General features: G+C 36.7%; 1 protein-coding gene across 8 annotated transcripts in view; it reads right to left on the bottom strand.

Annotated features, from left to right (window-relative positions):
* otofa (otoferlin a) overlaps nucleotides 1-18,123 on the bottom strand; it is a 170,033-nt gene that overhangs the window by 83,133 nt on the left and 68,777 nt on the right. For all 8 annotated transcript variants that reach the window (XM_015347780.2, XM_015347815.2, XM_015347822.2 and 5 more), the window contains exons 4-5: nucleotides 7,819-7,918; nucleotides 1,250-1,446 (exon numbers count right to left, since the gene is read on the bottom strand). In XM_015347780.2, the coding sequence (XP_015203266.1) occupies nucleotides 1,250-1,446; nucleotides 7,819-7,918 (297 nt within the window). The remainder of the gene's footprint in view (nucleotides 1-1,249; nucleotides 1,447-7,818; nucleotides 7,919-18,123) is intronic.

Here is an 18,123-nt window from a genome sequence, read left to right as displayed (position 1 = left end):
AAGGGGTGCAAATTTCCTTTACAGGAAAATGTAGCCATTCTTGCTGTGATTGTAGGATTCAGTAAATCTGTCTTTGACAGATTAAGAGCTACAGAGAAAACAAAATTAAACTCAGACTAACAAAACCAACAGCAACAATAACAAATACAAAACAACAGGTAAAAGCATACTGAAGTGTGAAAATTCATTGACGTTTTTAGCAAAAGGTTCAGCTATGGTATCAAAGTAGTTAGAATAAATATGGCAGATTGCCAACTTTGATCATGTATTATATGTGTGATTATGTTGTAAAATATGGGGGAACAATCTAGAGTATTCAAGCACCATTTCAGAAACACAAAATCAAACATCTAAAGCTTAGTGCACCTTCAGATGTCCTTAAAATTGCATCCCATTTCAGGATAATTTGAAGGTATTGACTGGATTTTGAATGGAAGATTTTTCAGCTATTGCTATGAAAGAGAGGCATCATAGAAACAGACTTGCCTGAAGGGTTGCTTAAATAAAAAAAAAACAATGTGGACTGCAATGGTAATCTTCCGAAAAACGCAATTACAATATACTCTCTTCTTAAGGGCCAAAATTATTCACTTCTATTGCCTCAACTCAGGTTTGAGTGGCCTGATATACAGTACTTAGCTTAGGCTGTGACAAAGCCAAACAAACAAGCCATCCTTCATGAAGGCATATGTTAGTCACAACATGTAGGAATTTCATTGAAACTCAGCAGACAGCAGACACACAGGGACCCGGATGGGGAAATATTGGTCTATACAAGTTCCCGATTTTGGACTGGGTTAATACACTATTATGGAAGACAACAAAAAAGGGAAAGCCTATTTACTGCTTGGTGCCTAGTGATCTTCTGGTGTTGATAGTTTTCCAAATAAGCTGTCAATACTACCTCAACCACCCCACAGTGATGATCATCCTTTATTGTACTTAACTCCTATAGCACCTTCAGTAACTGACTTGTTCTTTGATCTGGACTGACACAGGGATGTACAATAATTGTGGTGGAGCCCAGTGCATCAATCTGCTACCTTTTTACTTTTCTTGACACCTCCGCACATCAGTTCAGCTCTCCTGGATAAAGCTAAAGCTTCCTTATTAAGGACTGACAGCTCCTGACATGTGTTTCAGGTTATACAGTAAATATCACCTTTATTTTTTGCTACACTACACACACGCCCCTTTCACTTCTCCTGTGGCAAACACTGTTGTGCTTCAAGGCAAGCCATGCACTCACTTTCTGAAGGAGCGAATACTCAGGTGGGACCTCCCAGGTGACACTCCCGATCCTTGGCTGTGTCCCGAGAGCAGGCTGTCCGTTTCAAACTGAAATGCTCCGTCATTCTCGTTGGAGCCATCCAGGAATTCGCCGTCGCTCCAGGCCCCGACAGTCCTGTCCATAGCCTGGTACTTGATCTCGATCGTAACACATGTCTGGGACAAACACAAAGAGATGAAAGACGCTCCATGAATAACTTCTTTTAGGCAGCAGATGTCTTTTATTTTTTCTCTAAAACATCATATTTATGCTTGAATAAGGAAATTATTTTTTTACAAAAGGAAATTATTTGTTACCCTAATCATAACATCATCTGTTAAAATGTGTTTCTCAAAGCACAACAAAATGTACTTAACATACCAAAACCTAAGGAATAGGGCCTATATTTAATAATTTTAATATTTACCTGCTTTTAGTCTTCCAGCCACACTATTACAAGCCTCCACAATAATAGTATTAGAAGCAACCTAATTCTGCTATTTTACTTTCACCAATTCATATTTGAACTTCACACTACTACTAACCACAATTAAACATTTGACAAAACAGGATGATTTAGATATCAGCTGTCATTCTTTTCCTCCATCCAAGTTTTGTGAAAATGTAGGTAATAGAAGGCTTGCAATGAATTTGAATTTCCTAAACCTGAAATACACAGTAAGTACATAGCTTTTCAGCATACAGCAAGCAGACACTTTTCACATACAAGATGAAACTAGAAACAAACCTTGTGTATGACTGTGCACTAGCAATGGAACCTTGAACATATCTAATATACAGTACTTAGATATACTTTGTTTACAACATGTCATCCTTTTTATCAGAAACACACATATCCAAAGATTAAAGGATGACTTTCAAAATCAAATGAGAAACCCAAGGGCTTCTACCATTCACTTCTAGTGTAACAATATAAAATTCATTACAGTTGCATTTTGAAAATAACATTATACTAATGAATATCTGTGGAGCTGCATGCTTTCAATGTTTGCTTCCAACTGAGACACTAGAGTTAAAATGACTATCATTTAAATCAGCTCAGTGACTTTATTTCTAATTTAAAGACAAACAACATAACGAAATGTCACTAGGAAACATTCTTAAACAAAAGTTATTAAATTTTATTAAAGATAATGATAAAGATGTGTTTAAGATGTGCTATGCTAGGGCTGTACTGGTACATTAATAATATGTTTAGTTGTTTTTGTTTCTTTAGGTTATGTTTTACAGTATGTGCTTGTGAGTTGACCATGCTGTTTGTCGGCTTAAGCATGAGAAGCTTTGCTGCATACTGTACTTGGGACAATATGTTTGAATTTCTGCCGAAGCTGTACTTATTTTCAAGGGACTGTATCTACAGGTGTTAGTTCATGCAGCTACCACCGGAATTATAAACACCAGCCCAGGAAGTGGGGGAAGAGGGCTGGTGTTCTAGTACAGCTTCAGAGACAAAAACACCACTGCCTGGTTTAATCCCGTGCAAAGCCTGTTCCCTGGCTAATGAGCTGGCTACTCCCAGGCGAGATCTGTTGGTGATTCTCAGGGTGGAGGTGTCAGTTTTTATGTGAACAAGAAGTGGTGTAAAGATTCTGAATCTTTCTTGGTCCAGCTCACCAGAGGTAGAGACTCTTACTATCAACTGCAGACCTTTTAACCTCCCGCTGGAATCCACTTCCATTATCTCAGCAGCAGTTTATACACCTCTGCAAGCAGGGGTCACTGCCATCGGCCGTGCTGATACTTGGGGGATTTAATCACAATTTAAGGAAGTTTCCGCCAAGGTTCTAACAACAGATATTGATACAGTACATGTTGCCACCTGGAATAATAAAATACATGACGAGCAATTCTGTACTATTCCTGAAGCATTTCACACTGTATCCTGGGCCCCCCTTGGTCATTCTGATGCCCATGTGATCTTCCACATTCCTAAATATTGCCAAAAATTGAAATCCACCAATCCCTTAGTGAGGATCGTGAAACAATAGTCTTCCTCAGCAGTAGGTACGATATGTGATTGGATAATACTGACTCAACTGTTTTTACTGTACTGAAGGTAGGCATGTAGTGACTTACAGCACATGAGTATACAGAAATGGTAACCTCCATTTCCATATGTAACCTTAAGATGAGTACATTTCATCTAGGACAGTGACTGTTTTTAGTAATAACAATTTCGCTGGGTGGTTAGGATGTTATGCAGGCAGAGAAATGAAGCTCATAAAAGCGGAGATAGAGAACATTACAAAATGGCTAAATACAATTTTGAACGGGCTGTGAGGATGGCCAAGGCTAATTACAGTCTCTTGGGTTCCTGCATGTGTTAAGTCTACAGTGATTATTCCAGTGCCTAAGAAAGCCAATGTCAGCCGTCTGAATGATTATAGGCCTGTGGCTTTGACCTACGTTATTATTAAAGTTTTAGAGAGACTGCTTGTAACCATCTGAACAATGCTGAGCTGACCTTTTACCAGTTCGTGTACAGGGCCATTAGGCCCATGGAGGATGCTGTTTCTCTTTCCTGCAGAACCTTGAGGCTCCTGCTATCTATGCATGGGTCCAGTTTATTGACTACTGCTCCCCATTTAATACAACATTTGCAGTCTGAAAATCCTAGATTTTCTGTGATAGAATGCAGGTGGTGAAGATGGACAACATGCTTTCTAAGTCTATGGCTCAATACTTGTGCCCCCCCAAGGCCGCATACTGTCAGCACCGATTTACTTGTTACACACAAATGAGTGTGTCTCTGTTTCGGATTCTGTGAAAATAATAACATTCTCAGATCGCACAACATTAGTAGGTTTAAACGCTAATAATGACAAAACAGCATACAGTACAGTAGAAGTGAGGTCTGTACTGGTATCATGAGAATTGTTTGGAGCTTAACATTTGTAAGACTCAAGAGCTGGTGGTGGACTTTCAGAGGGGCAGGGGTGATCAGCCACCATTTGTCATCAATGGCCAGCCTGTGGAGAGAGTGGACACCTTCAAGTCTCTTGGCATGACCATCTGTGGCTAAGGATCTGCGCCTGTGACTGGAAGGTTGCCGGTTCAAATCCCGCGGCTGGCAGAGGAATCCTACTCCGTTGGGCCCCTGAGCAAGGCCCTTAACCCCAACTGCTCCAGGGGTGCCGTACAATGGCAGACCCTGCGCTTTGACCCCAAGCTTCTCTCCCTGTCTCTGTGTCTGTGTCTCCCTGGAGAAAAGCTGGGGTATGTGAAAAGACGCATTCCTAATGCAAGAAATTGTATAGGGCTAATAAAGAAACATTAAAAGTTAACACGAGCCTCATCATGAAGAAAGCCCATCAGAGCCTGTAACCCCTACGACAGTTGAAATTTGGAGGTAATCAGGAAGTAATGACACACTTCTACAGAACTGTGATTGAGCCAGTGTTCATCTTCTTGATAACAGTGTAGTACAAAAATACAACTGCCCAGGAGAGGAAGCAGCTGGAAAGAGTCACATGCATAGCATCTAAGGTCACTGGACATGATTTTTCCTCTGTTGCTTCTATTTATGACAGCTGCATCAAACAGAAAATGAAGAAGGTTTCCACAGACCCCTTCCATCAACTCATTTTTTAAACTTCTTCTTTTGGAGAGGTTTCAAAGCTTCACATTTAGTACTGTTCGGTTCCAAGCACCTATCTAGAGGTCTCAATATGTTATATGTGTAATATGTGTTTTTGTTGTTTTTATCTAGGCTGCACTAGCGCACATCGCCATCAACTTTGTTGACGTGGGAATTAAGTATAAATTAATTTGTCTTTATGCACTGTGTGAACATAAGATGTTACTTATGCCACCATAAGTGGGCAGAGTGGTGGCACTGTGGATAAGGATCTGCATCTGTGGCTGGAAGGTTGCCAAGGCCCTTAACCCAGCTGCTCCAGGGGTGCTGTATAAATGGCTGACCCTGCGCTCTGACCCCAAGCTTCTCTCTGTGTCTGTGTGTCACATAGAGAGCAAGCTGGGGTATGTGGAAAGACAAATTCCTAATGCAAGAACTTGTATATGGCTAATAAAGTGATCTTATCTCATATAAAGAGAGAGTTTGAAAGAATTGTGTCTCACACATAGTAGATAGGTTTACGGGGTTAAAGAGTAATGATTGAGTCATTTCTGTTTCATTCCCTTTCGTAAATATGAAGGTTCCTCATGAGCAAGATCAAATTAAGTTATTTTGTCAAAAGATGGAAATATAAAATAAAAAAGCACGTAAAACGGTAGTCTGTTCAGAAATAATAGAAATGCACATCACTAGTTTTTTGTTTGCTAGATCAGTGCACAGTCATGTCTGCCAGGCGTCTGTCAGACACCTTAACAATCAGGCACTGATTGATTTTAGTTTGGACTGTGGATAAAGAGGAACGTTGCAGAAAACTGTAATGGACTGAGGAGATGGATACTGCATATGTAGAGAAGTTTGATTATAACAAATATAGCAGTAAGTCATGAAATGAAAACCACAACCAAAAGTGCTTTTATTGCACTGTTTAAACCTACACTATTAACCAAAGAATGTTTGCTGGAGAAACAATTAATTACAGGTATTATCAACATAATGTATTTTACCATTAATAAGTCAAAATATAAGGATGCAGTAGTCATTTTTGATGGATAATATGGTTAGCATGCACAAATTCTATAATTAATGATCTGAGTCGCTTCATATATTTACAGTATTTATATTAAATGTCAGCATTTTGAATTTCTTCCAGAACTCAGAATATCAATTATAGTCTAGTATGGTCTATGCTACTTCTATAGAGTTACTGTATGCTATGTAAGTAAAAAATGCCTTTTTTTTCAAATTATACATACCATTTCCCTACATTGAATTTCATAATATCTACCCAACCCGTCAAGTTACTGTCGGATAGAAATACCTTCTGCCATTCATATGTTTTACAGATGCTTGAAAATGGTGTAGTTTTAATTTCCATTAGGGAAAAAATGCCAATTTCACATACAGTATACATCACAGAATAGCTTAACATAATATTTGCTTATGAGCACCTGTGTAGTGCTCCTCTTCTGTCTGTGACACTCTTATATTCACTATTTATACTGTGATGTTCTGCACAACTCGCTATGAACACAAACTGTACTTGAAAGACATGTGTGTCATCTTATAGTATTTTGCTGTGAATTGCAACCATGGTAAACAAGCTATATAGCAATAGCTAGCAAGCTCTAACATACAATATAGGATTAATTTGAAATATAAACATTTAAAATATTCTGAAATAATCTCAGAGAGAATCGCTATCCCCTTAACTATGTTTAAATAGATTATGGGGGTTTAGAGTTTATAGTCATTTTCAAGTGAAAATCTAGCAAAATCACCTGACTGCCTGTGCTTTCTCAGTGCACTGGAAGGCTAGTCAGTTGCTCTAAGGGTTGTACATTATCTTTAAAACTAGTCAGGAAGTGATGCTGTTTTGTGCTTTAGAACAGTTGCTGTACTAAGAAACACTTTTCAAATCCTAAATTAAATAAAGTTTTTTTTCAAAGATCTCATATATAAGAAACTAGCAGGTTTGGATCTTTACGTCTATTATTACTTTTTGATAAAAGAATACATGAAGAAATAAGTGCTTGTCAACTTTTTTCTCCTAACGATTGGCTTGGGAGATGCAAAAGGTTGCACCTCCTTTATTATGATTTTGCATTTTTCTTTTCTTGCTTACACAGTACAAAAATAATGAGATCTGAAGACTCAAGGACAAGAAGCACCTTCTGCAGAGCCATTGAGGTTTCCATGGCAACCTCTTTATATATGCTCTTAAAAAAATAAACCTCCATGCAGACCGTATAATTTATTAGGAGCTCTCTGGATGTGCTTTTGTGGACCCGTGTTTATGAGAAATTTATCAGTCTGGGATATGACTTTGTATGACTACCAGTGCTTCAGGCAAGGAAGTGAAACCTATGCCTCACTAGAACTGTAATCAAAAAATAAAAAAAACTAAGCGCTCGGTGTGCTTTGGTTGATTATGTCTTTGTTACCCTGACTAATCAAAAAACCCTGCAGGTTCAGTGATAAATCAATCAAAATTCAATGGCTTATGCACACATACTGTATACGGTTCATATACTTTTACTGTGGACTCTGTAACCTATTGAGTTTCCACACACTCCATATGGGGTCTATAAATGAACTTACTTTGCAAAAAAAAAGAAGAGGAACCATTTATTTACAGAAGTGAAGTGGTGGTGGAGTTTCCATCGAATTCCGCAGTGGAAATGTAAACAACAATCTTTGTAAAGCCAAAAGAAAAATCCATAATGTGGTTTAGGGGTTTGATGTTGCTGTGTCTGAATAACCCCCTAGGACTCCCTGTATTAAACACAAATAAGTGAAATGAGGTGAGCACACATGGGATTCCACCATGCTACACCACAGTTCTCATTAGAGAAGACAGGGGAAGGAGAATGCTGTGTCTCTGTGCCTAATTCAAAGCCAATGCTTCTTTATGTCTCTGCTGTGTCAGGTAATTACGAAGCGGGCCTCTCACCCGGATGGCAGTATTGTTGTCATCTATTAAGGTATCTGACACCTCCAGCTGAGCTTCCTCCACTACTTTCTGCAGCACCATCCGGAAGGTCCCAATGAGCCTGGAAAACAGGAAGAAAAAATGACATCTTTCATAAATAATAGTGAAACAGTGATAAGGAATGGGGTCTTTCACTAACATGCTTGTCCTGCCTGCAATCAAAAAATATAAAACATCTTAAGTGGGATGTACAACAAATCAATATGACAATATGAAACAAAATTCCATTCTCTCTTGAAGCTGGCTCTCTGCTCACATTCTCTTACTTGTAGATATTGATAACATCGACATAACTGTAAAGGAAACCCTGGATAAATCACATATAGTAATTACTTAGAAAGTTGTCAATGTAATTCAGTTGCTCTATGCATAACACTGAATTCCCCTTCAGGTTTTAGGGAGTGGAAAACGTCTGTAAGGAACAAAGCCAATAGCAACTACAAAGCAAATTAGAATGATTTGTCAATGAAGCACAAAATGTGTTCCCTTAGCTGTGGTTTAATTGATAAATGGTTAAGTTTAATTGTATTTAATTGGGATTTAAAGGGCAGAAGAAACACTGCACTTACTATAGTACTATAGTATGTCCTCTCACAGAGAAGCACTAAAATTACTCTAGACAGCGCGTACGTGTACAGTTTGTTTTCATACTCTCCTGTTGCTTGCACCACCTTTGCCAATTTGTATTCTCCTCTTCTGTATAATTATTTGTAATTATTGTCAACTCAACAGTAAACATTTTTTAATTATTTACTGATATTTTTTACAGATTAAATGCTTTGTTTAAAAAAAGAAAAATGAAAACATTTCTAAACAAATGATGGGCTCTGGGTTAAATTTTGGACCTGGGGATCTGCATGGAGTTTGTACTGTACTGTATATTCTCTCTATGTTTGTGTGAGTTTCCTTCAAGTGCTCTCTATTCCTCCTACAGGCAAAGACATACTGGTACATTAATTGGCTTGTGGGAAATGTCTGACCGGAAGGTGTTACAGGGGTGATGAGGTCAGCCCAGTTCATCATTGGAGTACAGCTCCCCTCTATTGTGGACATTTTTACAACTCACTGTCTCAGGAAGACTAAGGATACCAATCATCATAGTTTCTCACATTTTTCCCCCCTTCCCTCTGGTAAGCGTAATAGCTGCATAGAGGCACGAACTTCCAGATTCAGAGATAGTTTCTTCCGACAAGCTGTCAGATTACTGTACTCTACACCTACCTGTACTACTGGCTCACACTGATGTTTTTTTGGATTTGGAATTGGATAAAGTGGCTACTTTACATTACCATACAAATGGAATGATGGATGAATAAATAAATTATCACAAAATAATCAATTTAGTAATCTACTACTCCTTTATTCTGTTTGGGTTATCCATAGTGTATGGTATGTGCCTACCTGACAAATACTGTTAATGTAAAATTATTCAGAGAACTCTGGCACCACTATGCACGGAACTGAAGTGCTTTGTTTTGCCTTTTTTATTAGAGTAATTTTGTTTAATCATAGACTGTCCCTTTCTTCCCTTTTTGTGAAGCCCCAGTGAATTATTTGTTCTCAGATATGGATATCAACTTTGTTTCAAGTGCTTTACATCACAATAGCTCCTCTTTGTAAGGTTTCCAGGAGACAGCTAAATAACAGTCATCCACCATAATAAATACACAACATTACTTAGCCTTAGGGGCATTGAAGATCGCTGTCTGCTTGGTTTCACAAACATTCATCTTTATAACCGTGATGTTTGACTGGCAGAGCTGATTTCAAAAACATGTTTCATGAAGATATTTGAAATCGGACATGTTGTTCCACCCATATGGGTATGAAACACAAGCAAGAACAATTATCTTGCACAGAAATAATAAAAAAAAAAATCAGTATGTTCACCATCAAATTTAACCCACTTGTCAATGGCAAATTCCTCACATTGGCTTGACATTGGGAGTATTCTGGAAGCTTCTTGCAAACAACAATCTGCCATTGGATGATATGTTAGTAAGCTGCTTTTTTCATTTATACGGGGTGTAAATGTCAAGTTTTGTGCCGATGAAAATATAAAAAATTGGCAATTGCAATCACTACTTGAAGGCCTTTGCAATGTCTAAAGAATTTACCTCTTTAAGTTTTTTAATCAGAGTTCCATATCATATTTCAAAGATGGTGCAAGCCATGCGAGGGTTGCAAAATAATAGGGAAAAGGTTCTGTGCTGAGAGTTAAAGAGAAGAAACAAAATGCTTCATGTGCAGAGTGTTGTGTTTCTTTTCTCTGCCTTTCAGCAGGGAATGGCATTTCAAAGACATGGATACATGCAGAACAGGTACAGAACAGGTATAAAGTACTGTAGTACAAAGTAAGTAAAAAATACTTCTCACTTTTTAGAATTCATGAGCTCCTGTATCAGTATTATGACAGGTACAGTATGCCAGTACAGGAGAGATTTATTTCACCTTCTAAGGTGGTAAGGGAGTCAGAGTGTTAAACTGAAATATATGGGTACAGATTTATGACTTGCAAGAGAAATGATGAAGAAGTACTGTGAGACTTAGATACATACATAACAGAAGCATTCCTAGGTGTCAAGATATCAGTCAGAGAATGACAGAGACGATTATCAGGTATAGGCTTGACCCCCTTACCAACCTTCAGAAAAGTAGGTCTTCTAGAAATTGTGGTAAACAAGTATGTTATATAAGCCACAGAAAATAAACATTCTGTAGCTATCGTGCTGAGGTAACTCCAACGCATTGTATAACTTTCAACTTTAGGAGGTGGTTGATTGGTTGTTATTTCTCCAGGTGAGTTAGAGAGTTATCTTCCCCACTACATTTTCTGTCAGCAAATAAGCTTATCATGCAATGAGATCAATCTACTGGCAGCTTTTAGCATTTTTTGCAACTGAGTGCTTTAGCAGTTCCTATGGAAACAGCTTTGTTTCAAGTAACTCAATGGGTTTTATCACAATTTAATTTAAACATGGAAAGTAACTGCAGGATCATGTGCCCAGTTCAGCCTGTGACCATCAGGTCACACAGACCGTAGCCCATACTGTATATGCCAAGTAAACCAAGACATTGACATACCAGTGTGACTAATCACTCTGAGTAACACTGGTTTGTGTCCAAGCAGTGGACACCCTTCCTGCAGGAAACTCCTACAGCCCCAAGATAACTCTACTGACAGAACTATAAAAGAAACTACAGAAGCACAGATTACAGTACAAAGACTATAGAGTATAGAAACAGGTTCATGTAATGGAGGGATGAATGAAAACTTAAACTTAAGCAAAAAGCAGTATGTTGTATTGATGTATTTCACTTGTTTGTACACAAAATAACATTAAGTATTATATTCAGTGTCTTTCTTTTACCAGATATGAAATGCAATGAATCTAGAGGAACATCAACGGAAACAAGCAACCTAATTTAGTCGTTTACATACATTCAGATATGAAAAAAAAAATATTGTCAGAATCCCAGGAAAATATACATCTGGAGTAAGGAAGTAATTCCCTACGTCAAGTGTGCATTTGATAATATTCTGTTTGTAAAAATATTAATCACACTTCTGAGGTTTTCTATAAATTCAAGGTCAGCAACATCTAATTACAGTAAATGTATCAAACAACACAATTAATATGTAACTTCCATCAGCTGGAAATAAAAAGTACATAATAGCGATAAATACATATACTGTATGTATTCATCACAAATATTTACAATGAAACTAATTAATGAACACCTCATTAATTGAAAACCTAATTTCAAAATTTTAAAAATAAACATCAATTCATCACAGCTGTCTCTTGATTAATGAAGCAGCAACTTGAAATAAGCATTTATTACAGAACACAGGCAGGTGGTCTGATGACAGGAGTAATCTGCAAGTCAGAATGTTGTCACACAGTGTATCAACAAAAAAAATAAAGCCCTGGACTCTGATCTGAGGTCTGGGGCTCTGAACCCTGTAGCTTTATAACTGAGTTTCAAATATTTATTTTTAGATTAAATCAAAACTTGAAACCCCCTGCCATAATCCATCCCTAAACTGGATGGTTAGTACCTGTAGAAGCAACAAGCCCTAATCAAACAAAAGCTTCATAGACTGGATCTGGAGTTTGTGACCAGCACAATAATCAGTCTGAGCTAATAATTTAGGTAAACACTCATTCATTTGAGTCTTTACCTTAAGTCTTTGCTTCACTTATCCCTTTTTATAAAGACCTTTATGAAAAGTCACATTTGATTTTTTTTTTAAATGAAACACAACTCAAAATTTACCAACTGTGGAGCAATTTATAATGCAGTACTGGCTTTAAATGTCCAATTCGCACACAGTATTTTCCACTTTTCACTTAAAACTATTAAACTTTAAAATTACAAATTCAGTATTCAATATACTGTACACACGCAGCAAGAACAAAAATAATAACAACACGGCTTCTGTAAATTTAGGCTTTACTTTGGATTATGGTTAAGTAATTGACAAATAACAAGATTTTTGGAGGGGTTTATTCTTGACATTTCTTAAAGGCTGCAGTCTTTAAAAGCAGTGAACAGGGATATTACCATCTTATAATAACAAGTTATAATCATTGCAGATCTTGCACTGTTTGCAAGAGCAGAGGTGTAAAACTGGGTGTTCTGGCTTAATTCAACTTTGTTGTTGTACAATCTAGCCTCCCTAAAGTTCTCCTTCAATTGGCGAAGCAATTTCTCACTTCACCATCTATTCCACTGTGTATTGAATAGCTGCTACATACTGTATCACCTAAATGGATACTGCATTTCTGTGGTGGAAGAAATAGGTCCCCTTCTATACTGTATATAGAGCACTCTGGGATCCTACTGGGATGAAAGCAAATTAAGCAAATTTTATTAATTAACTATAACAGTGTTAATTCTTCAAAGACTGAGAATGAAAAAGCTTCGTTTAAACACTTTATACTTACAGTCCAGTATAATTTTGAAAAGCTGTTGCTGAGTGCTGACAGTTGGATGAGGTCTACCAAAGAAGGAGTAATCAACTACTGAAAATATATACAAACTATTTTTACCCTTTAATTTTGAAAAGGACAACCTGACTACCAAACACCCCCCCCCCCCACAAAAATTAGGACATCAAAATAAGAAAAGGTGAAAAGGAGCACTAATCATATTAAAGTTTTAAAGGTGAAAGAACAATTTCTGACAATAATTACAAGAAGGCTCCATGGCCGATACGTGTTTTCTTTCTTCTCTTTTCAGTATGGAAAAAACTTATTACTTGTTCCATTACAGAAGGTATATTATAATGGCATCACAGCCTCCATTAAACCCTCGAGAAATGTTAATGAGGCTGGAATTAGAGCTGCAAACAGCAAATGGCATATCTGAATACTGATAGTAACTGGGGAAATACATTAGTATTTTCACTATATTAAAGCACCCTATTCAATGAGAAAAAATGTCTTCAGAATGTGCATGGAGATCATTTGCTCACTTTTGGTAGAGCTGTTAAAAAAAAAAACAAAAACAGCTTGCTTTTCAAAGACCATGAATTTAAAAGTAAAATTACAATTTAGCAATTTTAGGTGTTGTTTTAAAAGCCGTAAGTGCAATTTTTAAATTTTCAAAAATGTACTCTTTCACATAGACTAACATGAGATAATAAGATTGATCAACAGACCACCAGATGAGGCACCTGTTGAAATCACTGCTGATCCATATAAATCACTGCACTATAGTTCAAAGTCTAAAATAAAAATAACAATAATAATAATTTCTAGTAAAAGTAAAAGCACTGAGAATTATACAATGGTAAACTAAATACACAACAAAGCAAAAATATAGTTTGATAGTAAAATTTGCCCATGCCAAATCAAGTAAAACTAATATTAAGAAAACATAATACTTTAAAAGCAAAGGTTAAAAGATAATCTTTAGCAAAAAGATAGGTCTTAAAGGATTTAAAATGAAATGAAAGTTTGAAAATGTTGGCATTGTATCTAATGTATTAGGCAATACGTTCTATAGACTTGGTGCTGCACACAATAAGGTTCTATCACCCATTGTGGAGTCTAAATTAGAAGGCTGGTATCTATAGATCTAAATTTAAAATGCTAATTGTTTTGCTCCTAAATGAATAGGTGAAGTCCCAGAAATGCAACAACTCAAAATACTTTTATTTGGCTTCAAACAAGGAAATGTGGTTGTGTTTGTATATCGCTCAATATAATCGGCAATATCTGTAGTATCTGACTTTAGCTGTCAAAGAAAAAGTTAATACCCAAAATAAAGTTTTTTTTTTCGCCAAATACTATTGTGCATAAAGATGACTAATTGGCCACTGTACAGAAGGTATCATTAAAGGACAGCAATAAAAATAAACTCACTTGTTAATGCGGAACAAATAATCTAGAAAAAAACAATTTCTGTATAGATGTTTAGTGTGTACACCTTTACAAGCAAAATGTAATGGATTACAATATGTAATGCTGTATTCATGTTTGCAGTAACATGAAATCATACAGTTCTTACACTGTATCAAGACATCATGTTTTATTCTGAAGCACTAATCAATCTTGATTTAGGTACAAATAAGACAAAGCAACCCCAAAAAACTGACAGACAACCATCTAAACAAAAGCTCTGTGAACACCGCCCCCATGAATCTAATCTTTACTTGACATTTTTAAAGAGATGTAGGAGTAAGACAGTTTGCAGAAAATTAATTATAAGTGCTAGGGATTTGCACAAATTTGCATGAAACTATGCCAGCTAGTTTTCTTTTCATGGTCATCTCTTCAGTTAATCTCCATCTTGGTATCAGTGAGGTTGACAAGTGTACAGCTGTGCATTTTCAGAACAGCACAAAGCATCAGGTGGACACCAATGGTATCAAAACAAATGGAAAGTATGGAATGTGCAGTTATGGCAGCACACCAAGCCTTTTAACACTTTGTTTCATCTACTCATCAGCTGTTCTGTCTGAATCTTTGAAGTGTAGTGTTGATATTTCAAACAAACAAATTTTTGTGTCCTCAAAATGAAACTCTGAATGGAAATACAGAAAATAAACACAGTACACTGCAGTAAAGCTTAATGCTGTTAATCTTGTGATTGCCTGTGTATTGCCTGTAACGTTTAAGTTATCCAATCCAGTACTGTATGTGTCATTCAGACTGAACCATTCAGCAGATTTATTCCTGCAGTGGCCTAAGTAAACTGCATAGGCACATGCAGGTCCTTGCAGGCATGCTGTCAGCCTGATCACTTCCCTTCACATTGAATTTTGAAATGGAAGCTGCAGTGTGTATGTCTGTGGATGGACACATTTGCCTCGGACTGTAGTCTATCCAGGGAGATGACTGCTTTAGTACAGCAATTTGCATGGCTAATGAGGTCTAAGGTCCATGGCAGATGTGCAGCACTCCTCAGGCTCAAATACGTGATCACTCAGCATTAGGCTGAATCTTCCAATCCAGAAGGTGAGCAATACACAAGGCCCTCATCTGTGATTGAGAACATATCAGTGTAATAAAGGTCACACACAGGGATAGGCCCTTATTGCTCATTTGTTTGCTCAAATATTGTAGGTAATACTGTCCAGCCTATTTCCCAAGGATCACAGTAAATCTGTTACAGTCTTTTTTAACCTAACGATTTTTTGCAAAATCCCACAGCAAATACAATAGCAATGTGATATAAAGCAACAAAACAAAAAACTTAAATTAAATCACATGCTTAATTTTAGATTTTAAAATAACAGTATGCAGCTAATTAATTTAAACTAACATCCATAAAGTGTCATTTTCAACAAAAAGTAATGTGCGGCCAAATATATATTAAAATGTCCTTCTATTTTTCATGGCATATGTATATGAAAAATGTCTCAAAAACAGCAGCCCATAAGCTTACTCCAAGCTAAACACCACTCATCACAGTAGGAGTCTAGTATCACATTAGGCAACTCAATTGCACAACCTTAATGCTAAAAGAATAATGAGATCATATATCTTTCATGGGGAGATCTCTCATCTACATAGTTTCCTAGAGATAAAGAATGATGTATACATTTTAATATCAATCATTCTGCAATGCAGCTCAGAGACAAACCCAGCTATTGACTTTGACTTAAGGTTTCCTTCTGTGTCACTGACATTGCATGTAACAATATTGTTATGCAGAGGAGACAGCTGAGTTTTAGCAGGCTAGCTTTTTGGTAGGTCCCAGATTCATTACCTCTTTCTATTATTATTATTAAACTACTATTTTTTGTCCCTGGGTCTTGACGCATCTAAACAGGGCAAAAGATGCAGATGATCAAAAGGAGTCGCATTAAAATACGGTTAAACAAACAATATTATTAGATCCAATAAAATGTTAATACTGTAAATGCTCTGTTAATTGTTTCTGCTTTGTCAACACTGTAATTAATTGATAATTATATTGATAGTTGTTTGAATCTCAATTTTGAAATCTTTAAAACAGCCATATTAGAGAATAAACAACAGTGACTGGGCCATTCCTAGTGAGGTCATTAAGCTAGCCTCCGTGGACAACAGCATGAATACAGCACGAACAGACATAAAGGGAAGAGGAAGTAAGAACACACAGGAAAGACAACCATCATCATCCATCATCCTTTTCCTCATTAACAGCTGGTAAAGAGAGAGAGAGAGGCTTGAAACTAGATTCTATCTATCAGTGAAAGAGTGCTGTGATATAAGCTTTATTACTGAAGAGATCTTGCTGCCTTATTTATTTGGAAATTCTCATTTACTTTATTGTGGGGCACACAGGCTAAAAACATCTGTCCTACTACTCCTACTATGGCCATGTTATTTTGGACACTAGGGAAATTGGTTCCCATTTATTGGTGAGCATGTGTTTAGAGAGGGGGTGGCAAGGTGGGGCAGTGTCTAGCATTACTCCGCTTTGTGGCTCTCTGCTCTGCTCCCAAAGGCTGCATGTACTGTAAATTAGATTTCAGTTTCCTTATAATTACTAAGAAAAAGCATGGCTGATTCATAGTGCTGAGGTCCTGGATTCAACTAAATCTCCCAGTTCAAAGACAAGCTGGTAGGTTAATTGGTTAATTGCTCTGCAATGGACTGGTGTCCTGAGGGTTGCTTGCCAGAACAGGCTCTGGCTCCCCTACAGCCCTAAATGGGATAAAGCAGTAATGGAAGGTTGTTTAGAGAGGGAGTTTAAGTCCTGAGAAGGATCCATTTTTTTTAAAAACACAGGATCCCTCGTTGTCCTTTTAAGGTTTTGCTATCTTTAGATTATAAGAGAAGAATTCTAGACTTTATATGTCTCAAGAGGTCAGGCAACTGACCTGCAAATATTTGTATATAGTAATGAAACATGTCTTTTATAACTGCCTGTGGTATTTATTGTAATATATATTTGGTTGTTCTAAGTTTTGGCCTTTTCATTACTTTGTTTCAAGCTGTGAATAAAAGCACACAGTACCATGTAATATTTAGTTAGGAATCTCTAATAGTGAAATTATTTCATAACTTTATAATTTCCTTACATTGCAAGCAATTCTCAGGACCTGATTTTTATATTGTTTATATAATCTCCCCATTTTAAAATTGATCCCATTCCCAATTTTTAAGAATATGCTTCAAGGGAGAGGATAATGTGTAACCAATGAAAATCAACGAAAATTGTATCTTTTATTACTCCAGGTACCTGAAGGTTAACTTTGACTGCATTTCCTGTTCTTTTCAAATTAACACATAATTCTCTATGCATTCTGTATAACACTACAAATACAACGATATTTTACTGAATATATATTTTTTATCAATTATGATAACAGTTTAAGAAAAAGCAGTAATACCCAAAACAAGCAAACACATCAGCTCAGATAACAGGAACATAATGATTTTATAATATAGTAACAAAGCAATTGCATCTCCTGTAACTGAAACACTAGTGTGCAGATACAACTTGGTGTCCCAGGAGGATCTGCTAATGTTAACGCAGTGAATGTTATTTTTTAATTATGGAGCTCCAAATGCTTTCATATTTTGCATTTCATGAAAGTGTTTTGCATATTTTATACAGTAGGAAAGTTTTTATTAACATTTCTGGTATTACAGTAGAAACAGGGTGTACTACACTTTTGGGGAAGACACATTGCTGAACAATTGCAAAATCACTTTTCTTCCATTTATTCCCCATATTAATGTGAGAAATATTTGGGTTAACGTGTTCAAGTGTTTTGTGTGTGGTAATTTGTTTGGTGTGAGTGAAGTTTAATTTAATCTC

This window comes from Lepisosteus oculatus, chromosome 2 (assembly GCF_040954835.1).
Source record: "Lepisosteus oculatus isolate fLepOcu1 chromosome 2, fLepOcu1.hap2, whole genome shotgun sequence".
Taxonomy (NCBI): domain Eukaryota; kingdom Metazoa; phylum Chordata; class Actinopteri; order Semionotiformes; family Lepisosteidae; genus Lepisosteus; species Lepisosteus oculatus.
This window is presented reverse-complemented; position numbering and strand designations above follow the sequence as displayed.